This window comes from Fistularia commersonii, chromosome 22 (assembly GCF_037954325.1).
Source record: "Fistularia commersonii isolate RoL2024-O1a breed Wild chromosome 22, RoL_Fcom_v1.0, whole genome shotgun sequence".
NCBI lineage: Eukaryota > Metazoa > Chordata > Actinopteri > Syngnathiformes > Fistulariidae > Fistularia > Fistularia commersonii.
In genome coordinates this window covers 12180325-12201247 of record NC_141305.1, presented here as the reverse complement: position 1 = coordinate 12201247, position 20923 = coordinate 12180325, and the positions used below count along the sequence as shown (strand labels likewise).

General features: G+C 37.9%; 1 protein-coding gene across 1 annotated transcript in view; it reads right to left on the bottom strand.

Annotated features, from left to right (window-relative positions):
* Positions 1 to 20056, bottom strand: part of slc4a5a (solute carrier family 4 member 5a) — a 36367-nt gene extending 16311 nt beyond the window's left edge. The window contains exons 1-12 of the mRNA XM_086169525.1: positions 19893 to 20056; positions 16462 to 16520; positions 15210 to 15422; positions 11511 to 11640; positions 9350 to 9510; positions 7106 to 7258; positions 6569 to 6685; positions 4534 to 4589; positions 2892 to 3049; positions 2713 to 2800; positions 469 to 623; positions 117 to 245 (exon numbers count right to left, since the gene is read on the bottom strand). Coding sequence (XP_086025651.1) covers positions 117 to 245; positions 469 to 623; positions 2713 to 2800; positions 2892 to 3049; positions 4534 to 4589; positions 6569 to 6685; positions 7106 to 7258; positions 9350 to 9510; positions 11511 to 11640; positions 15210 to 15422; positions 16462 to 16519 — 1418 coding nt within the window. The 5' untranslated portion in view covers position 16520; positions 19893 to 20056. The remainder of the gene's footprint in view (positions 1 to 116; positions 246 to 468; positions 624 to 2712; positions 2801 to 2891; positions 3050 to 4533; positions 4590 to 6568; positions 6686 to 7105; positions 7259 to 9349; positions 9511 to 11510; positions 11641 to 15209; positions 15423 to 16461; positions 16521 to 19892) is intronic.
* Between the last annotated feature and the right edge of the window lie 867 nt (positions 20057 to 20923).

Below are 20923 nucleotides of genomic sequence, written 5' to 3'. Positions count from 1 at the left end.
AATCTGAGATGGAGTAATTTTCACACAATTTTCCAGGATATTGTTTGGCACACTGTCAAAGGCCTAGATTTGAACAAAAATGACAGAATCTTCTGGGTCAAACTGTTTTGTTGTACCGTCCAGTGAAAGCCAGCTCCTCTCCAAGCTCATGTGGCACTGGCATCTCCTCATCCTCTGCCAGGCCTCCTCCTCCTCCAGCAGTGCCATTCATTTGCCCCAGCTCATTTAAGGAAAACACGGACTTCCTAGAGGAAACCGAACAGAAGGGTAAATCAACTCATCTGGGATTGTTCCAAGGCTACTCCAACAAAGTGCTGGTTGGATTATTTAGCACAGGATCTGATACTGTTGCTATATATTTAGCATAAAATAAGTTCTAGTGACAGGTGTTTGTGCCTTATAAAGAGTAAATGGTCTGATAGACTAAATGGCTGTATACTCGAGATTTTTTTATGTCGAAACGCTGACCTTTTGTCCGCCGAGGTGACCTTCTTGGGCGGCTCAATGCGGATTTTTGGATCCCATTCCCCTGGTGGAAGTACAATCACCTCATCCAAAAACTCATCTATGCCGGCGATGAGGTCTTCCCGATCTCTGGCCTTGTAGGCTACATCGCTAAAGAGCTAGTGTCGAAAGGGAGAGAGAGGAAAAGCAATTCACAATTTCATGTGATTAATGCAGTAGCGATCAGTATGCGCTGCTGTGTCTAATAAGACAGATTCGACTCTTCCCCGTCCTCTCCTGAGGCCTTGTTAAACAAAAAATGTGAACGCCTTATGGACACTTTTGAGTCGGTCTACGTTCAAAAACATCTGCAACTAATCACGCTGTGGAAATGGTCGAGTTCGGAAGACCAAACAAGAAAAAGAAAAAAAGAAAGAAAGAGCCGGTTCTAATTGGCAATGACTTGGGCATTAGTCCAGCTCTAGTGCAGAGCTGAGCAGCAGAGCAGCAGAGATCATGCATGGATTGAACATCGCATTCAAAAGTGGACGGTATCTGCAGCTGTTAGAGACTGAAAGGTTTTAGTTTTTTTTTTTTTAGTCCCGAGGGAAATGTGAGGTATATTCATTGATTTTCTGCCGTCCCAAGCAAACAGCTTGACTCCATTTTAGTCTATGGGACAATCAGTGACCATTCTGGAGCTTTTCTCCTCCGTGCTGCCAAGTTCAGAAATTAATTTAATCCAGTTCATAACCGTGTATGGATTTTGCCAGTTGCCGGCAATTACCCTTACTGTAAGTTTTCATAATAAGGTGAGCGCTGATCAAGACAAATGTTTTTTATACTTGGAGCTGTTGAGCTAGGTGTTTTACATTTGGTTTAAGGGGCAGTTTCAGCAATTTCAGAAACTTCCTGACAATATCAGACCTTTGCTACATCAGTCAATGAGGTTTGAACTCCACTTATATATACATATAAGGTACAGTTGTGTGACTGCAATGTATCACACATTAGTTATAAAAGGGAGTTATTGTTAATTTTTCATTTATATATTCACCAGTTTAACACTTTGTGTATGTACAGTATTAAACAGGATACACTTAATAATCAAGAGGCGTTCATTTCAGTTTTATGAATACAAGAACCCAGTTTTGCTTAAAGTTTAGGTTTTACAGTTTCTCAGAAGTATAAATGCATGGTCTTACTCTCTTAGAATATTTCAAATTTTGAAGCCATCACTAAGAATTGAAAACATATAATCACGGTACTACATGGATATCATATAGTACGCCATTTTGCACTTAGATTATGTTTTTACTGTGTTTGAAGGTTAAATATAAGTTCTAGCTCATCTATCTGAACAATGAATCTGTGATATTTGTCATTTTGTTAACTAAAACTACCTTTGTCTAAGTGAGAAAGTTGTTCAGAGCAAGTGTGAATAATCTTGTATGGTGCCACATAAAGATACCGTCAAGTATATGTGCAGGTTAAGGGGACCCCCAGCAGTTTTCACAGGTTTCCAGATATAAATGCAAATACTAATAATGCCATAAGATGAGAGCATGGCTGAAGTTATTGCAATTCATCTTGAAGGGGACAGTTTATGGTATATAACCGTTTTGTCTGGCATGCATAGATGAGTTTTCCACGAGTTTAACACCATAACTACTTGATTACATTGAAGAAAAAGATCCTGATTTCAGTTACATTTTTGCAAACGGACATTGTGCGGGAGTCTGTTATGACGCTTGAATGTAGCCCAAAGGTGTCGCTGTTAAACAGAGATGACACTACCGGATATAAATGGAGTCCCAGTTGATTCCATTGACCACAAAACATTCTGGTCGGTTGATGAGCAGGTTATTCGTGTGCCCAGCTGAAGAAATTGCAAGACGTTTTCATTTAAATATAGCCAGAAATCTACCAGGCACTGCTGTTTAATCGCACATTTAGAGTCTGCTGGAACTGTAGGGGTCTGAACCAACCGAAATTGCATTCATTAGCATAGCATGGGGGATTATTATGTGACTCCTTCTAAGCGATGCTTGACTAAAATCACTTCAAGATGTAAGTTAAACATAACGGCGGGGTATTCTTTCGGGCTTAAAACACAAGGCAAAATACGCCACGTCTATTCAGCCAGCGACTCCGGTCCTCAGCTTTTCGGCAGACATGACAGCTTCTGTGTCTGAAGTGTCACTTGGTGCCATCTAATGAAGACAAGGTGTCGAAAGAACATTTTGAAATGCTGTAACAGGCACTTACGTCATCCACCATGAGGGTTGCTATGGCTCGGCCGATCTCATTATATGACTTAGCCTTCCCTTGCGGTCCCAAGAGAATAAACAGGAATCTGAGCAGTAACGAGACAAATATGAGTGGGAGGGGTGTTGATTGGTGTGTGGTTTTGAAGTGCCTTTGAGAAAGTGTGCAGATGATTTCACCTGGTGGGTACAGGGACCTCAGTCAGACCCCCCAAAGTTGTAGCTTGGGATAGACGCACAAAAGCTACAAAGGGCTTGTTCAGGAAATCCACCTCCCCCACCAAGACGTTCGAGGCCTCTGCGTCTCTGGGAATCTTCTTCATGAATTTATTTTTCAGCTGCAGATGTGAAACATACTGGTAAGACATCAGTGTAAAATTTGTAGTGTGGATATATAACGGAAGCATGTTAGATAGCAAAATATAGCAAGAAAAATAAGGATTTTCGTTCTAAATTACCGGAGGAATATCACTAGCAGAAAAACAACATCAGCAGAAAACTTCTGAAAAATCAAACAAATTATTTTGTCAGCATTTTTGAAGAATATTAATAGGTCATGGGATTTTATCTTTTATTTTTAATTTGGATTAAATCATTTATTTGAATGAAAAAAAATGCAATGATAGGAGCAGTGACTGGAAAACTCACAAGAAAATTAATAAGAATATTACAAGGTCATTAGCAAAAAAAAACAACCAAACTAACCAAAATTGTATTAAGATAAACACTCAAGCACTTGGAGCAAACAGCTGTATTGTGCTAAATAAATATTTATTTTGATCCTTAAATCTAAACATTTGAAGATCAGATTTAAGCGGATCTTATTTTACTTGAATTCCTGGTGAACACGATACAATATGTAATAAAATACATGACTGATCAGTGTGCGGGGGAAAATGCGGAAAATTGAATTTCATTATATTTCCTGACCTGCTTAAACTGCAATGTCATACTAATTGAAAGAAGAATGAGGACCCAACCTGCCCCCTCTTTTTCATTGCATGCAAAGGTGTGGCTGGAAATTGGATGGTCACACAATAACACTCAATAACAATAAGAATAGCCTTGCCAATAAAGTGCAGCCCCCAATCCGTGGCGACATGTGAGGGCTGAACACGCGGACAGCACAGTGAGATCCATGTTTCTCTCTGTGCCAGCAAAGTATTGACGGAGAGCGGCAAACACACACACACACACACACACACACACACACACACACACACACACACACACACACACACACACACACACACACACAGAGGTCTAAACAAATTTGTTCTCAGATGTGACCAACTGCAGGCCTGTAAGCACAGTCTGAACAAGCGTACTTCTCTGGTGGTTCCATTCCCCCAGTCATTAAGTTACCATGACAACGCTTAAATATTGCATCACTTAATTCAAGCGAACTCTTCTTTCATTACCTCTTGAATGATTGCAATAAAAGTGAACAACCCAAAAACACAGCAGCACGTCAGCGCATTCTGTCTGCGCACGTGCCAGTGAGGTCGCGACGCATTATTCCATCAGACCCATAAATGAGTGAGTTATGCATTTGCGCACAACCTTTGCCACTGGCAGGCTCGCTGTCTCTCGCCTCTTCTGGCAATAACAAAAGAGTGGCAACCCTCATCTCGGCCCCTGCGCCGCACTGATTCGGTGACCTCACGGAGACGGGTTATCTTGCAAATAATGGAGGTTGGCAAAGCGGAGAACAAACATGCATGTCGGAGCTACATGTCCCTGCAGAGGATGGGTTCTCTGCTCTCTCCTTCTCTTTCTTCCTCGTTTGTATAGGGAATAAAAAAAAGATAATTTGACTTGCCTGATCTGTGCTGGGCGTATCTGCAATATCATTCATACTCCGACTCTGGGCATGGCCTGCAGGGCAACAGTAGTAGTTATTATCACTTTAATTACAAGCTACATAAATTATATTGTATATGTAAAACTAACATACTAAAACACTTGAAATATAAAAAATGGCATTATAGATATAAGGAATGCTGTGCCAATGAACTAACAGAATCATATAAACAGCAAGGAACAGAAGAAAAGGCACAAAAATAACACAAAAGGCACAAAAATTAATCAACATGAGTATTTGACAACAATCGTGTGGGGGTGCAAGGTCTTAATTCTAGTTATTTTATAAAAGTTGTTGAAAGAAGCATTTATATTTGACCCAAGCAGCTCGATTGATATCAAACCAGGTCAATGATGAAAGTAAGACTAAGAAAATCATGTCTGATTTACTGTCTTTCACCTCTAAGGGTCATCATTTCAACTGAAAATTGTCTGAAAATCTTTTCAGAAGATAAAAAATGAGATGCTCATAAATCACCCATAAACAAGCAAGTATCACTAAGCAAGTAGTGATCAAAAATTTTAAAAAGAAAACAAAGCGTGGAGAAATTATACTAAAACACTGAAGACATGTAGAAATAATAGTTTAAAAAAACAGCTCAAGTAAACCATTTTTAAATCATATTGCAAAGTCTAACTCGTGATACTTCAATATGGATTTTGAAGACTTTTTTTTCCAATTTATTTCAAAGCAAAATCAAACCGATATGTTTAGGGGACAGTTAGAATTGATTATTTCACCATATTTCCTCTTGTCACTCCCACCTGGGACAAACAAGACAATCCGATCTTGGACATCTAACCAACTATCTGAGGCAGTTAACAACCGCTCAGATCCAGATATCTGATCCCAATTGTTGGAAGATGCATTCATATTTGAGCCGATCAGCTTGTAGATATCAAACAAGGTCGTGGACGACAGTGAAAAGGAGAAAATCGCTATTGATTTGCTAATGTTCGTCGTCCTCAAAGAGGTCATTTTTTTCACCCGTGGTCTCTTTAGAGAGCGACATCCTTACTCGCGCGCTTTTTTTTTGTCATCATCTAACAGTGAAATGATGACCTAGACATCTAAAGCCCCTTGCAAACATCTTTTGGACACTTTAAAAGATGTAGTCAGAGCTCTGCATTCGACTTGAAACAATTGCAATAAAATAAATCAGCATCAGAAAGCTCTGAACATGAAGCAAGAGCAATGGAGGATTCAGATAGGACAGCTTCTGGGGTTCACCCCCCCCTCCACCCCCCAACATCGGTTATCAGCCAACTACTAACTGCGAATCAAGGACAGACTGCAGGGGAGAATAGGGGTAAGAAAAGGACAAAAGGGTCATCAGTTGGTGAATTAATGTCAAGTCAAGTCAGATTTTATTCACGTGGCGCTAAATCACAAGTGTCTCATGACAGTTTACATATAAAGCATCTCTGGGCCGTACTCTTTTACATCACATGTATTCCCCCATGAGCATCATGGGGGAATCTGTCTTATCAGATTTAAGCTGCATGTACAGGACTATCTCAGAAAATGAGAATATTGTAATAAAGTTCTTTATCTTCTGCAATGTAATTACAAAAACAAAAATGTCATACATTCTGGGTTCATTACAAATCAACTGAAATACTGCAAGCCTTTTATTATTTTAATATTGCTGATTATGGCTTACATCTTAAGAAAACTCAAAAATCCTATCTCAAAATATTGGAATATCATGAAAAAGTAATTTTTGTTTTTTTTAATTACATTACAGAAGATAAAGACCCTTATCACAATATTCTAATTTTCTGAGACAGCCCTGTATGCTCGGGTACATTATTTGCAGGACAAAAATAAAATCACGGTGTAGAAAAAAATGAATCCGCTTAAACTGATCTGGTGTCTGTTTAGAAAAGGGAAGGTCTAAATTACACAAGATCCTTCCTAACACAGTTTGAGTGTGTATTTCTCGCTTCCTCGGTTCGGTTTTATACTCCGAATATACTCCGAATGGACTTACGCAGGCGTCCGTAGCTGGCGGGCTGCTGCTGTTGTTTTATCCGCAGGTCTTCCGTGGACCGATTAAAATTTGCCATTGGCCCCGGACCAGGAGCACCTCTCGGCCCCGTAGTCCGACCTGGCGGCGGGAGAAAGGGGGTGTTGGGGGGAAATAGCCGCAGACCGACTTCTATGACTCATTCGGTAGCATGTGCAGTGACAGGATGACATGAAGTAATGCAGAGGCAATAATTAACTCATCAAATATTAATTCCTCCCCTGCGGCGGAGGCATTGTTGACAGATGGAGAGTATTCATTCATTTTCCAAGTGAGCCAAAAATATATTCACAACACACACATTAGAGGATGCACAATTACACATGGAGAAATTTGAGAGAAATTGCTTCATCTTGATATTTCCTGCGACAGTCAGACACATATTGTCCATCTAGTGCCATTAATCATGAAAATGAACTGTGACACTTTGCACTCTTGCGTGCGAAATTACTGCGGAATATATCGATTCTTCTTTTCCTTTTTTTAAACGGGAACACTCACTCGTGGTGGAGCTTGATTTCCCGATGTCGGCCAGCGAGCGGTGGATGGGCTTCTTGGTCTGGTGTCGATGTTTCCTCAGCAGGACAAAACTGATCTTATCCCTGAGCTCAGGAGCGATCATTCCTTCCTCTATCTGTCGCTCAATAATGTCATCTGAAATCAAAGTGCATATTTCATACTCATTCATTAATTCATTGGTTTTCCATATCACTTAACCTGCACTCAGGGGCGGCCATCATTGGGTGAGAGGCGAGGTTCACCCTTTGACAGCTCACTATTCAGTCACAGGCCCGTGTTTATTCATTTAATTCACGACAGAGCCCGCTTTTTGATCAAACTATTTACACAGAACTTGCAACGAGGCTGTTTGCATATAAGCACCCTTTGATACTGCCGGACGATGAATGTCAAATTTGTTTGTTTCCGTTTCATAACAGAAAAGCCCTGTGACGTCCATTGTAAACAATGCCATCCGATTTCTCCGCTACATGAAACTCAGGGGTCCGTCTCCCTGAGGACAGAGCAGTGTATTGTTATTGATAATTGCACAAGATCATAAATGAGACTGTCCTGCGAGCAAAGCTGGCTAAAGAAAAAATCTCAATGGTATTAAAACAAGGTCCTGAGAGCGTTCAAATAAGAGGCCAATCAGATCCAGCAGTCAGGGGCTGGCGGCAATATACACATTTTCACGGAATACGACACCTTCAACCCACAATAATTCATTTATGAGAAATAATAAACAATTATAAATATTCTTTAGGCAGTTTTTCATTACCTGCCCAAGTCGATAACTTTCATAGTGTGATAAAACACATCCACCTGTTTGCAAAATTGCAGCGTTTCAGCAGCCAAATAAATTATTGCTCATGCAATAATTGCTTATTCATTGCTAAAGCGATTCATTGACTTGAGCTTCAACTATTGAGATTTTTTCAGACATCTGAGCTGTGATCATACAAGAATGATGTAGCTCAGGCTGGCTTGATGCATCAGATGGTTGAATTAGCCTCATAATTAGACACAAAGGATTTGATGCTAGCTGCTCTCAATATGCCCACGTTAAACTATAAATATGTATCATATATCAGTTCATAGTCAGAATGGAAAATGCTCCAGCTGAAAATTGAATTAGACTAATGAAGTTGTGAAATTTAGGATGCACACTTTCATTATTGAATAAAGATTAATCAAATTCTGATAAACTTTACAAAATGTACCTGCTTCATCACATCATCCTGCAGTGTCTGGTGTTTTGGGGATGGATGAGTGGGTGGGGCTAACTAGCAGTGATCTGTCCACAAGTTGCTCTAAAATATATCCACCAAAATATGAAAAAAAAAAACACATGTCAAAATGTTGTGGTCCAATTTCAGCTGAGGGCTGCGCTTTTAGGCGCAGTTTATTATATTTTCATGAATTAGTGAAAAGCGCAAAGATCCTTTGGCAGGATCTTAGCGGATTTCTATGACGTGTGTGATGGTTTCCATATTATATATTTAATATATATTTAATCTGCTTTCAATTCTTGAAATCTATCCAAAGATATATATATAGTGATCACTTCATTTATTCTATGATTCTATTCTGAGCGCAGGATAAGTGGCAGAAGATGGATAGATGGATGGATTTGGATTTTTTAATGGGGATTAGACCGCCCTCGGTGGCCAAAGAAATGCATATAGAGTTTAGTCTTGCCTACTGTAAAGTTATATTTAGAGTATTCATACAGTTATTATAATAGAGTATGGTCCATTGACATGAATGCAATGATAACAGAGCGTGTAGAGAATTATGTGAAAACGGATAACAGTTGTGGCTGGGGGGAAAACAAACACGCAAAAAACTACGAATGCAACTGAAAATTGTCCAAATACTTTTTCTGAAAATAATAATAAGAAGCTCATAAATCTGCCCAAAATACTAAAATGATCAAAAAGATTCGGAAGAAAAAGTGGGGAAATTATACAACACACTGAAGAAATGTAGAAATGATAGTCAAGTCAAGAAAACTATTAATTTAAACTTAAATTAAATTGTTTTTTATCATTTTTTTTATTTTTGATTTTAGTCTCATGATATTCTCAATTTAACTCAAAGCAAAATCAGACAATTTCTCATTTGTTTAAGATACAGTAGTTGATATATTTTCCACACATTTCCTCTTGAAGTCACCATCTGGGACTTTGGGATACTTTTAGAAATACAATTCATGAAAATAAATTTCAATCTTCAGCATCTCACCAACTATTTGAGGAAGTGAATAACCGTCCAGGTCCAGCAGAACCGTCCCGGTCTGCAGACACGTTCTGAGCTCAAAGAGGCTATGCAGGGACAGCGTGGACACGTGCGGTTTGCTCCACCTCTCGCCACCCTCCTCCACCTTTTCCTCAAACTTCACCCACCTGGAAGCAGAGAAAAAAGTCTGTAGAAACCAAGTCTGTAGAAAATTGGGGAGAGAAAAGTGTGGATGTGTTTGCCTTATTAAGACTTAAATAATCTGCAATAGGTAATTGACAGCGGTGACACTTGGAAGTGCAAACTTCTATTGTCTGATAACAAGTGGTGTTTAGAAAACATATATTGCCATATATATATATGTATATACAACTATATACAACTCACTAGATCACTCATTCACACGCCATGTCCTGATTCTGTTGTCTTTTTTTTCTTTTTTTTTATTCTTCCTTGTTGGTTTCACTCCATTCACATCATGTTTATTTTTTGTCATTGTTATTGTCACTCAGTTTCTGTTCTTACCCTTGTAGTCGTTTCGGTTGTCTATTATCACCTTTGCTGTCTTTTTTTTTCACTCTGCTGTCTACTATAACCCTTGTTGTTATTTACTGTCTATTTATTTGTGTGTGTATTTTGTTATATTTTAAATGTCTCTTATTTATATCTATAATTATATTTATTGATATTGCTATTGTTGCACTGCTATGACAAAATCTTATGAAAAAATCTTATCTTATCTTATCTTATCTTATCTTATCTTATCTTATCTTATCTTATCTTATCTTATCTTCAGATTTACTTTTAATAGTGCAAAAGAGGACCGTTCTGGTGTAGTTGCATTTTTTTTAGTTATCTAAATTCAATTACTGTTTGCAGGAATTCACATTACTTCTTGGTGACACCTATCATTTTACACATGATAGTGACTAACTTTGGTTCTTAGAATAATTTAATTGAGACAATTTGTTTACTTTATCGTGTGTTTATGTTTTCATCTCTCACTTTACTTTGAAAATCTACAATACAGTTACATCCTTCATTCACCATTTTTGTCATTCTCCTAGTTTTAACCCTTTACAGAAAGCCAGAGTCTGCGGGTGTGTGGAAAACTGTAATGAAAAAGAGAAGGTTAACAGGTACTTCTGAAGTTGTTCGAACTAGGTTTGTTTTTTTAATTCACATTTACCACTACAGATTACCCGATATTTTCCCCCAAAACAAGGTCTGCAGTGAAATCCGAGTGGTATTATGCTAAAATTCCCCATTCAGAATTGTTTCATGACCATTCTTATTCCTTAGTCCTATATAGACCGAGCTGATCCAAGATTGTAAGGACATTAAACGCGAAGCAAACAAAAACGTAAGCATCAAGAAGTTGAGAAACTCTAATTCCAGTTTCTGCTACGCGACTTCACCCTCCAGCTACATGCGCCCGATCTTCAAAATCACTAAAAATCAAACATGAAATTACAATCCAGTCTACTAAAGATTCCCATCACCACAAGGGAAAGGTGAACTTATGGAATAAAAGAAAAGTAGCTGGCACTGTCATAATTCTTTTTATTTCCTTTGTCAGTGCAAGAAATTGTGGAAATAAAATACCGATTGACTTGAAATGGACAGAATGTATTGTTTGCACGTGAGCTTAATAAGATAGTAATAACTTGATCGCCCAAACGTGTGAATGAATGGTTGTATGTCTCTATATGTGGCCGTGAGATCGACCGGCAACTGGTATCGGAACAGGCCCCGGGCCGCACTTCATTAATTCATTTACTAATTATAAAATTAATATGAGAGATCATTTGTTAGTTGATTCAGGTTATTGACCAAATTCACACAATCAAAGATATGAAAGTACAAAAAACAAACATATATACGTGATGGAATTATAATTGTTTATAATTCAATATTTAGTGGAAGCATCTGTCAGAGAACAGGAAAAGAGACACCACGAGAGAGAGATAATGTGAGAGTTAATGTGTGTGTGAGGTGTACATGTGAACATGCACGGAGTATATCTCTGTGTATCATTGCATTTCGGGGTAATTAGTATCCCACTATCACACTATGTAAGTGTGAGTGTGTGCATGTGCACTCGCGTGTGTGTGTGTGTGTGTGTGTGTGTGTGTGTGTGTGTGTGTGTGTGTGTGGGTGCATCCACCTAGCAGACTCCTTCCACTCCAACTCATCTCCTTCTCTCTGCAACGTGTCCATCTCAGTGAAGAGTGTGGGTGTGGGCAAGTCGTCATCTTCACTCAGGATGTAACGAAGTCGCTCTGCCGCTGGAGACACTGGTTGAGATGCAGGATGTTTTTTAAAGAAATCGTTCAATTAGTTTTGTAAGAGACTTCCAGAATTGATAGAACTGTTTCAAAATACCATATGACAAGAAATACACATTATAGTAATTATTTTTGCATCTCTTTACAGTCTCATGTTCCCTCCGCAAATTGATGTGATTTCAATTTTCTATTGGTTAAGTTGGTTATTCTTATTCTTATTCTTATTCTTATTCTTATTCTTATTCTTATTCTTATTCTTATTCTTATTCTTATTCTTATTCTTATTCTTATTCTTATTCTTATTCTTATTCTTATTCTTATTCTTATTGCTATTTGCACTATAACATACATGTATAAACTTCACATCACAATTCTCTTTACATTTTTAAACATATACCATCTATAATATAATGATATAAATATATACCATTTTCTTATTCCTTTGATATTCATTGTTTTTTTCACTTAAGACTTCTTATGATTATTTTTGTACATGATTTCTTTTGTGATATGAATCCCATTGCACTGGGTTTCTGTAACACAACAAAATTACTGTATCTACAGCGGGACAAATAAAGGTCTAATTTAAAATAATCTAATGTAATCTCATTTTATCCAATATAATCTATTGTTGTTGTTGTTGGATTTGTCATTAATATATATAACAACAACAACAGCAATAAATAGAATTATAATAATAACAATTATTATAATTATTAGTATTATTAGTATTATTTTGTTACTATTATTTAGTAGTTATTGCTGTTATCAGGATTGTCGTAGGAGTAATCGTAGCCTTTGTTTAAAACATGATGGTTTGAGTTAAAATGAAAAAAGTCTATATATATGTGTATATACAGTATATATATACATGTATTTTAGTTTCTAACATATTTGTGCAGCGGTGAAAAGAATGAATCCAATATTTAAGCTGTACAGGGTAAAACAAGGGTTTTTTTTCTCAATAAAGGATACGCAGACCCACAGACTTGCCACACAGACAGGATGTTTCCAACTCAACCTTTCACCTTTGACTAATTAATCAATAAGCATGTCATTTTAGGCTGCCGTTTTTTTTTTTTTCTTTCAGAGCATGTATTTCCTTTCCACATCAGTAGTATTGATTGACGTATTGAAGCCAACATCCAGATCACACGACTATAGGTATTCAATTATCTGCCTCCATGTAAAATCCGTTTCAATGTTTTATTTGTATGGAAGCTTGACAACTTCATGAATGGTGCTGTTGGGTAATGAGCTGTCGGTTGCCCACGGTGACATATAGACGTGGGTGGATGGAAGTTACACACTGGGCTGTCCTCTAACGCTATCGCTGATCAATGATATCCAAGCCCTGTATTGACAGTTGATTCTGGTTAATGTGTTGTTTTTTCTGAATGAGTAGAATTGTCTCATACCTAGAAAAAGGCATGATAATGAAAATGTAACATTTATAAAAAGTGCTAATTAAATGTATCACCCTCAGCCATTGTGTGAGCCGGTGGATCTATCTATATCCATATAACTATCTCTAAGAATAATATCAAATTAAATAATAATATTAGATTTCAAAAATAATATTAAATAATAATAAATAAAATTATTTAATTATTTAAAAATAAATAATAATATTAATAATATTAAATTTCTTCCCTCAGCCGCAGGGAATCTTCAAATCTTTGTAGTTAACAGTCAACAGTTAAGACAATTTATATTTCATCGTATTTCTTATTCTTCCTCCTTTCTACTATTATCTATTAGTGTTATGTTTTACTTGAAACTCTGGCACAACAATTTCCTTCGGGATAAATAAAGTTGTTCTCATCTCATCTCATCTCATCTCATAAATTATGTGTGACAGTGGGAGAGAAATTAGAAATTTACATTGATGGTTTTGTGATGACATATGTGGTGTTATCGTGGTTGTAAGTCGCTTTGGATAAAAGCATCTGCCAAAAGACTGTAATGTAATATAATGTAATGTAATTTAATGTAATGTATTGTATCGTTACATAGCGATGTACTGCATTGTTACATCGCTATAAACTAACAGTGTTTTATTATATACACAATCAATATACCAAATATAACACCAATTTTTGGTATTGGTCAGGTCCAGTGCTTTTTGAAGCAAAATAAAAGTAGGTGAGAAAAAAAAGAATATTAAGGAAGGAAAAAAAAACACTGTCAACATATGTTCATCTGATAAGAAAGAGAAATTATTGAATTAGCAGATAATATCTTCTGATTATAGTTGTCTAAAAAACAGCCTTGAACATATGTAACATTTTGAAAGAATACTGTAGTGCTACTTTAGAATTAGAATAATGTATTTGAGCCCGGGCTCTAGTGGTACTCACTCCCAATTTGCATAAAGCACCTCATGATAATGTATCTAAAAAAGAAAATTACACTACAGAGGTGGAAAGATCTTTGTATCTAATAGCTGGTGGGCAGACAACTCTAGAAGAATATACAGGACTGTCTCAGATTACAAAAACGAAAATGTCATACATTCTGGATTCATTACAAATCAACTGAAATATTGCAAGGCGTTCATTATTTTGATATTGCTGATTATGGCTTACATCTTAAGTACACTCAAAAATTCCTATCTCAAAATATTAGAATATCATGAAAAAGTAATTTTTGTTTTTTTAATATCATCGCAGAAGATAAAGAACTTTATCACAATATTCAAATTTCCTGAGACAGTCCTGTAGATTAACATTGATAGATTGATCAGATACCTAAATGAACAATGTATTAATAACATTGAATTCAGATATTCCGTTGTCATTTTCGCGATTCTGTAAGAGCTTCTGAATATATTGTAAGACATATACCACAACAACTTTTTCCAGATTTTCAGTTGGACACAAAGTACCTCTCTGTTGGAATCATTTACCAGATCGCTTTAAATTCCACCCGTCTACACTCATTAAAAAATTAACTATAGTCTTCCTGTGCATCAGTTAGATTAATTAATGTGGCTGCATACATTTTTTTCATTTTTGTGTTGAAATTTGTAACTCCCCCTTTTTGTATTGTTTGTTGGTATTGTTTTTTTTGTTGGTCTCTCCTTTTATGTGCAAATAAACTAAAGTAAAACGAAACAACAGATAGCATTGAAAGGGCAAAGCTTCGGATTTTGTACGCATCTGTCCTGAGCGATACCTATTTTTAACAGTTTTTCCTGTTCCTCTGTGTCTGATGCAAATGATGTTGAAAATATCATTTGCACGTCTTTCCCATGTCATATTTGTGTCTTTGCTTGCCAGTCGTCTCCTCAGCAGGACTAAACCAATTCAGGGAAATGTTAGCACGAAACAGTTATTAGTATTCATGCTTTATGAGCAACCATAAAAAAAATCTGATTTAAATTTGAATCCGGCATGAAGACTTTTATGTGATTCCTCTTTGAAATGGTGTCTAAACGTGTCCAAACAGAAAAAAAAAAAAGAATGTACTGTTTGCTTTTAGGCTATTAGGTATGAAGTTCAACTCTTGGTTAGAGTGATTTTTGCTGATCTTTCTGAGGAGATTTTGCAGGACTTTTGAAGATTTCGTGAGTTTACCTGTGCGGTTGATGTCTTGCAGACTTTGCTCGTTTGAATCTATGAGTCCCTCCTCCATGTCTATGTCCCTATACTGGTCGTCGTCGTGGTGTCTGTGTTGGCCGTAGTGTCTGTCTCTGTCCATGTCGGCGGCCTCCCGACTGGAACGCCTTCTCCTGCGCTTGCGGCGATACCCCCGAGGCACTGGGACACCGATGTAGATGGACTGATGGTCTGCGGGGCGATTTGGATAGTAAACAGATTATCACAAGATCGTGCACTGAGTTGACGCCATTTAAAATGCAAATCTGAGATCTTGAATTGTGTGAATGTGTGAGCGTGTAATTTCGAGAGTAATGAAAGAAAACAAAAGTAGAGAGTTGAGAGTGTGGAATATGAGCACGTTCCCATGGGTGTTTCTACCTTGGAGTGTTTTGAACCTTGGAACAAACCAAAGGATTTATGTTAAACAGCTCATTATGGCTTATTAATACGCAGCATTAACCCGAAGCACACAAACTAGCATTATGTAAAGCTAATTTGAAGTTTCTCCTCACCACATTAAGTGCCAAGCTGTGTTTAATGACAATATAATACTTAATGATAATCTTCTCCCATATGCTCAGCGCAGGGGTGGGCAAACTTTTGGCCCAGGGGCCGCATTGACTTTTAAAATTTGACAGATGGGCTGGGTCACCACAAGATAAGATACATATAAAAACAAAACAAAACAAAAAAAAACAGTTTGTTGACAGTACATATCAGACTCGTCGACATTTGCTTTGAAAATAAAACTAGCTTGGTTTTGAAGTCTCTGATGTTTGCTTGCATTTCATGCACAAAACAGTTTTTCCCTTCCAGCTTCACGTCCAGCTCATTCATGTGTGTCGGTATGTCCACAGTAAAGGCTAAATCACAAAGCCGATCTGTATTATTTAGCTCAGGAAAATTCTCAAGTAGCTCCAAAAATGAAATAATGTCCTGTTTGAGCTCCCATATCCATTGATTGAATCATTAAATAATTCACATCAAGTATGAATTCTGTACCAATCTTTGGCGGACCGGATTAAAAAGACCAATGGGCCAGATGTGGCCCGCGGGCCGTAGTTTGCCAACCCCTGGTCTTCCTAGGATTCCTGGTTTTCACCCAGGCAGGCTGGATTCAGCTCCCAGAATGGGAACGTCAGTTCTCCAACCGCCCTTCTGCTTTCTCTGATATCCTCTTCCTATTTGCTCAAAATTGTTGCCATCATAGGCCGAGACTTGGACTCACCCTCCTCCTCCTCATAGCGAAGGTGCGAGACGCCCATCCCTCGCTCTCCATGATCCATCCTGGCGACAAAGAGAGAGGGTAGGTGAGGGTCAAGTACCATTGCTCTTGTATTTAAAAAAATAAAATAAAATAAGACAGAGGAAGAGCATCTGTACACATTGCATCGTGTGTCCGGTGAATGACAAGGGAGCTAGGTTGCTTTTCTATTTAGCAGAGCAGTATGCAATGCATGTGAACTGTTGTAAATTGTTTCTGTTCTTCACGAGTCACAAGTAGAATTAAGCAAAATGTAATTGCAGCAAACTTGCACCTGGTTTTGGCTGTCGTGCAGCACCATATATCAAGTATGTCCTCGAGTTTTCGAAGCAGGAGAATACATTTCTATATGACTAGGTTATTATTATCAGGAAGAGAGGCTAATTTAAATGTTGCCCCAGCATATCAGTTCATATGAGCAGACGCAACCTCACTTCAGTGGCAGCAGTTCCACTCTTAATATGATCAAGGCAAATGAAAGAAAGGGTAAACATTTAAAAAAATAAGAAACGCTTTCCACAAAAAATATCACATTTTGATCTAAGTCGATCAAAAATATGAATTGATCGACTTCCACTTAAATCTCAAATTTGGTTTTTCCCTTGGTCAACTTGGTCACCATTGAAGAACTTGAGGTTGAGATGCAGATTAGGAGCATGAATGCGCTGGCGTACATTAAGCGCATAACGTGGTCCGAATTAGTCGACAGGCAATTTTTCCTCTTTCAGTAGCCTATATTGATTAAAAGTAGTTATGTTCTGTACAAATCAATAGCTTACACCAAATTAGCCTCTGACCCATGGTTTCAGGTGGCATAAAGATTTAGCTGTGAAAAACTGTATTTCTTCATGTTCATAGTTACCAATATGTGTATGCCATTGTAATACATATCTAAGTGCTTTTTCACGTCAAAACTACAATTTTTACTAATTTTTTGATCCAGCATTTGTTATTAGAAATGTTACATGATCTTGTTCTTCGTTTTTCTCAAATAGTCCAAAAAACATGAGGTAAATTGGAACACACTGGAAAACGTGCCCACATGTGCAAATGAGTGAGTGAATGGTTGTTTGTCTGGATATGTGGCCCTGTGATCAACTGGCGACGGGTCCGGGGCGAGCTGCGCCTTCTGCAATATGACAGCAGGATAGGCTTCCGCGTCCATGCGACCCTGACTGCAGGATAAGCAGTAGACAATGGATGGACAGATGGATTATCATGATTGCATGTAAGTGTATGTTTGTTATAGAATCATATCAGGGAGTGTGTGTGTGTATGTGTGTGTGTGTGTGTGTGTGTGTAAGCACACATGTGGGATGAAGGCCTGTACCGGCAGGAGCGGTGGCTGTTGCTCATTGACCTGCATGTTGACATACTGTGCAGATCAATGGGAAAATAATTAAAAGGGAGGTCCAGTCAATGGAAATGTGCATAATTAAAATAAATATGCGGGTAACCTATTGCACGTGGCACCAATTCACACATCGGACGCCACCAGCAATGTTTAGGGCCACCCTGTTCCCACTGAGGGAGGTTAACAGCACTATATAGATACAGTATATAGAACAGATATCCTCAGGAAGGTGCACAGTAGCTGTGGGTTAGATGGAACGTCACATTTGAATTTGCCTAAATGTTTCGCTAGGGAACTTGGAAGGGCTGATACAAAGCCTGGCAAATCAGGTCTCATTCACGTTACAGATTTCCCGTCCTTCATGGACCCACGGAAAACATCAAAAGACAGCCTCTACCTTCGCTTGCAATGTTCAACATTAATAGCACACCACAATATAGATACTTCCCTTGTGCAATAAACACGATCTACACTCGTCTTTTAGCATCTTACTTTATAATTCATAACTGTGTGAATAACAACAAATATCAGAGCCTGTATGTCAATATTTTATTTATAAAAAAAATGTTATGTCCTTTTTCCTTTTCATATTTTATCTTATCATGAAAGCAGTGAGTGAACTATACGTGCAGAGAAACAATCTTCTTGCACAACACATTTATCCTAACAATAGTTCTCACAGTTCTCCACCTGAGCATGTGGCGTCAAAACAATGTTTCAAGAGCTTCAGGAATACCCTTGCTTTAAGTTAAGTCACCCAAATGTTGACTTTCATAAAAAGAAAAGCATCAGAAATTGAGTGTGCCGGAACCCACCGGACAAAAAAAGACATCAAGCAATGACCCTAGATTTTAATGCAACGAACTATTATGCATTTTCACAAACCAATTATTCTGAATTATTCCAAGACGTCAAGAAGCAAATATATTATTCTCACACTTCATTTTTGCAATTAAGACATATCCCCTGAGAAGTCTCACCGCACAAGTACTTTTTTTTTTTTTTTTTTTTTTTGATCATGTGTTTCATTTCCTGTTGAAAATATCTCCTCACCTCAACGTCTCCGTCTAATTTGGGCGTAAAAGAGAGACAGCGAGAGAGACAACTTCAGCAGCACAGCAGAGCCGAAACTCTGTTTCTCTTTGTCTGTAATTAGCGCTGTCACATCAGTGTCCTTCACACCCAGTGGGCAACCGGAGCAGGAGCTGCAGGCGGCCTCCCTCACGGGCCAATCGATAGGTTTCCCGCCTCCAAACCCCACTCTAATTCACACTTACAGAGAAACATGCGCATGTACACATGGGATAATGCGCTTGTGGCAAGTACAGTCATTTACTGAGGAGAAAAAAAATTACCTCTTAAAATAAGTATTTACTACTTAATATAACAGCAGGAAATTGTTAGTCCAGGCAATAAGGAATTTGTGGGATGTGTGTTTGTCAGTAGCAGGAATGTTATATCTCTTTAACAAGAACTTTTGGTGTTTACAGTTCTCGTGATGTGAATGAGTCTGTGTGAGTGTGTGTGTGTGTGTGTGTGTGTGTGTGTGTGTGTTAGCTGAAGAGTGATTGCAATTAGCAGAAAACGCTGTGCTCATTAGTTCCTCACTACATTCAAAGCAAAGCACTCCAAATCCGAACCAAATTCTCATTTTCTAGTTTGCAGTCGCTGCGTTTCTCTTCATTTCGCGTCGCACAGAAATTTCGTTTTATGAAGTGAGAGAACAGTTTGAATAATCAAATAGGTTTTCTGAAAAGAGGTTCGATGAACGTAAACTTCCATTTTCTAAAACCGTTTCCTGAGCCTGCATTTAGAGGAGCATCTACAATTGATTAACACTTGCAGCAAAATCAGACAATGGACATGAATTCAGATGAAAGCACTTTTTCAGATGATTTAGCTCAGACCAGAAGGGTCGAAAAAGTACATTTTAAATACTCACCATGGCAATATTGCGAATGGCGATGATGACAGATAATTTGGAATAAACATAAATGCCAAAATTCATCTCGGGAAAAATAGAAACGATGAAACAACTTACCTGGATTAGTTGTCGGCTTTACTGAGTGAAAGAAAAAAGGGTATTTGCAGCCTGTGCAGCCTCATCAACGAAAACCATGCCAGTGAGACACTAACAAAACCACCGGATGGGAAGAATGCGACGGCGGGGAAGCGGCTCGACTCTGTCCGGCTACTGGTCGAGCTCTCGCCCTATCTGTCATGACCGGTTCAATAATGGCCCGAACTGGGACTGGGCAGAGAGCTCCAGGCAGGAAGTTGTTGCAAAATATGCTTGACACCAGCTGGTGATTGACACTCACATCAGGTCAATATATTATGGAAAAAAGTTCTGGGACAAACAGGAAGTTACATGATGATGCTTTTTTTTTTTTTTTTTTGTAAGGTTCAGTTCAAGCTTTACCAAGTTTGCAGAAGTTTTAAATGGGATGTTGATGAGAACCCAAAACTCTTTCTTTTTAGGTATTTCTGTCGGCTGCTGTCAGTCATCCACCTCTGGTGTGGCTTCTGGACACATAATACATAATACATAACGCAGCCAACCACGAAAGTGATGTTCTCCTTTAGTCAATCAGTGCAGAAATTCTGTCTTCCTAGGAACACTGGTCTGGCCCTTTTTTATTACAAGTATACTGTCCCATCCACCTGTGCCCAGAGAGAGGTCACTCTCTGGTTTCAACTCAGACTTTGAAAAAAAACTCCCAGGCTGGAGAGTTTGTCTCTAGGAAACATACAATATGCATAACATAGCAATGTATGCACAAGACTTTTTTTTTTTTTTTTTGTGTGTTTGAACTACACATTCTGTACAGATGTACTTGTTGATATTGTTATAACATTGTTATGACATTGTCCTTATTACTATTATTAGTAGTAGTAGTATCATTATTATTCATGATAATATTATTGTTCTTGTTGTTATGGTAATAAAAGTTCTGAAGCATTCAAACAGTTCACGTTCTCTTTTCGTAATTCCAAAAATTCTATGAAGAGTGATTTTTCACAAACTCGTCATGTTTTTTTTTTCCGCGTAACAGTGATTTATATGCGGCC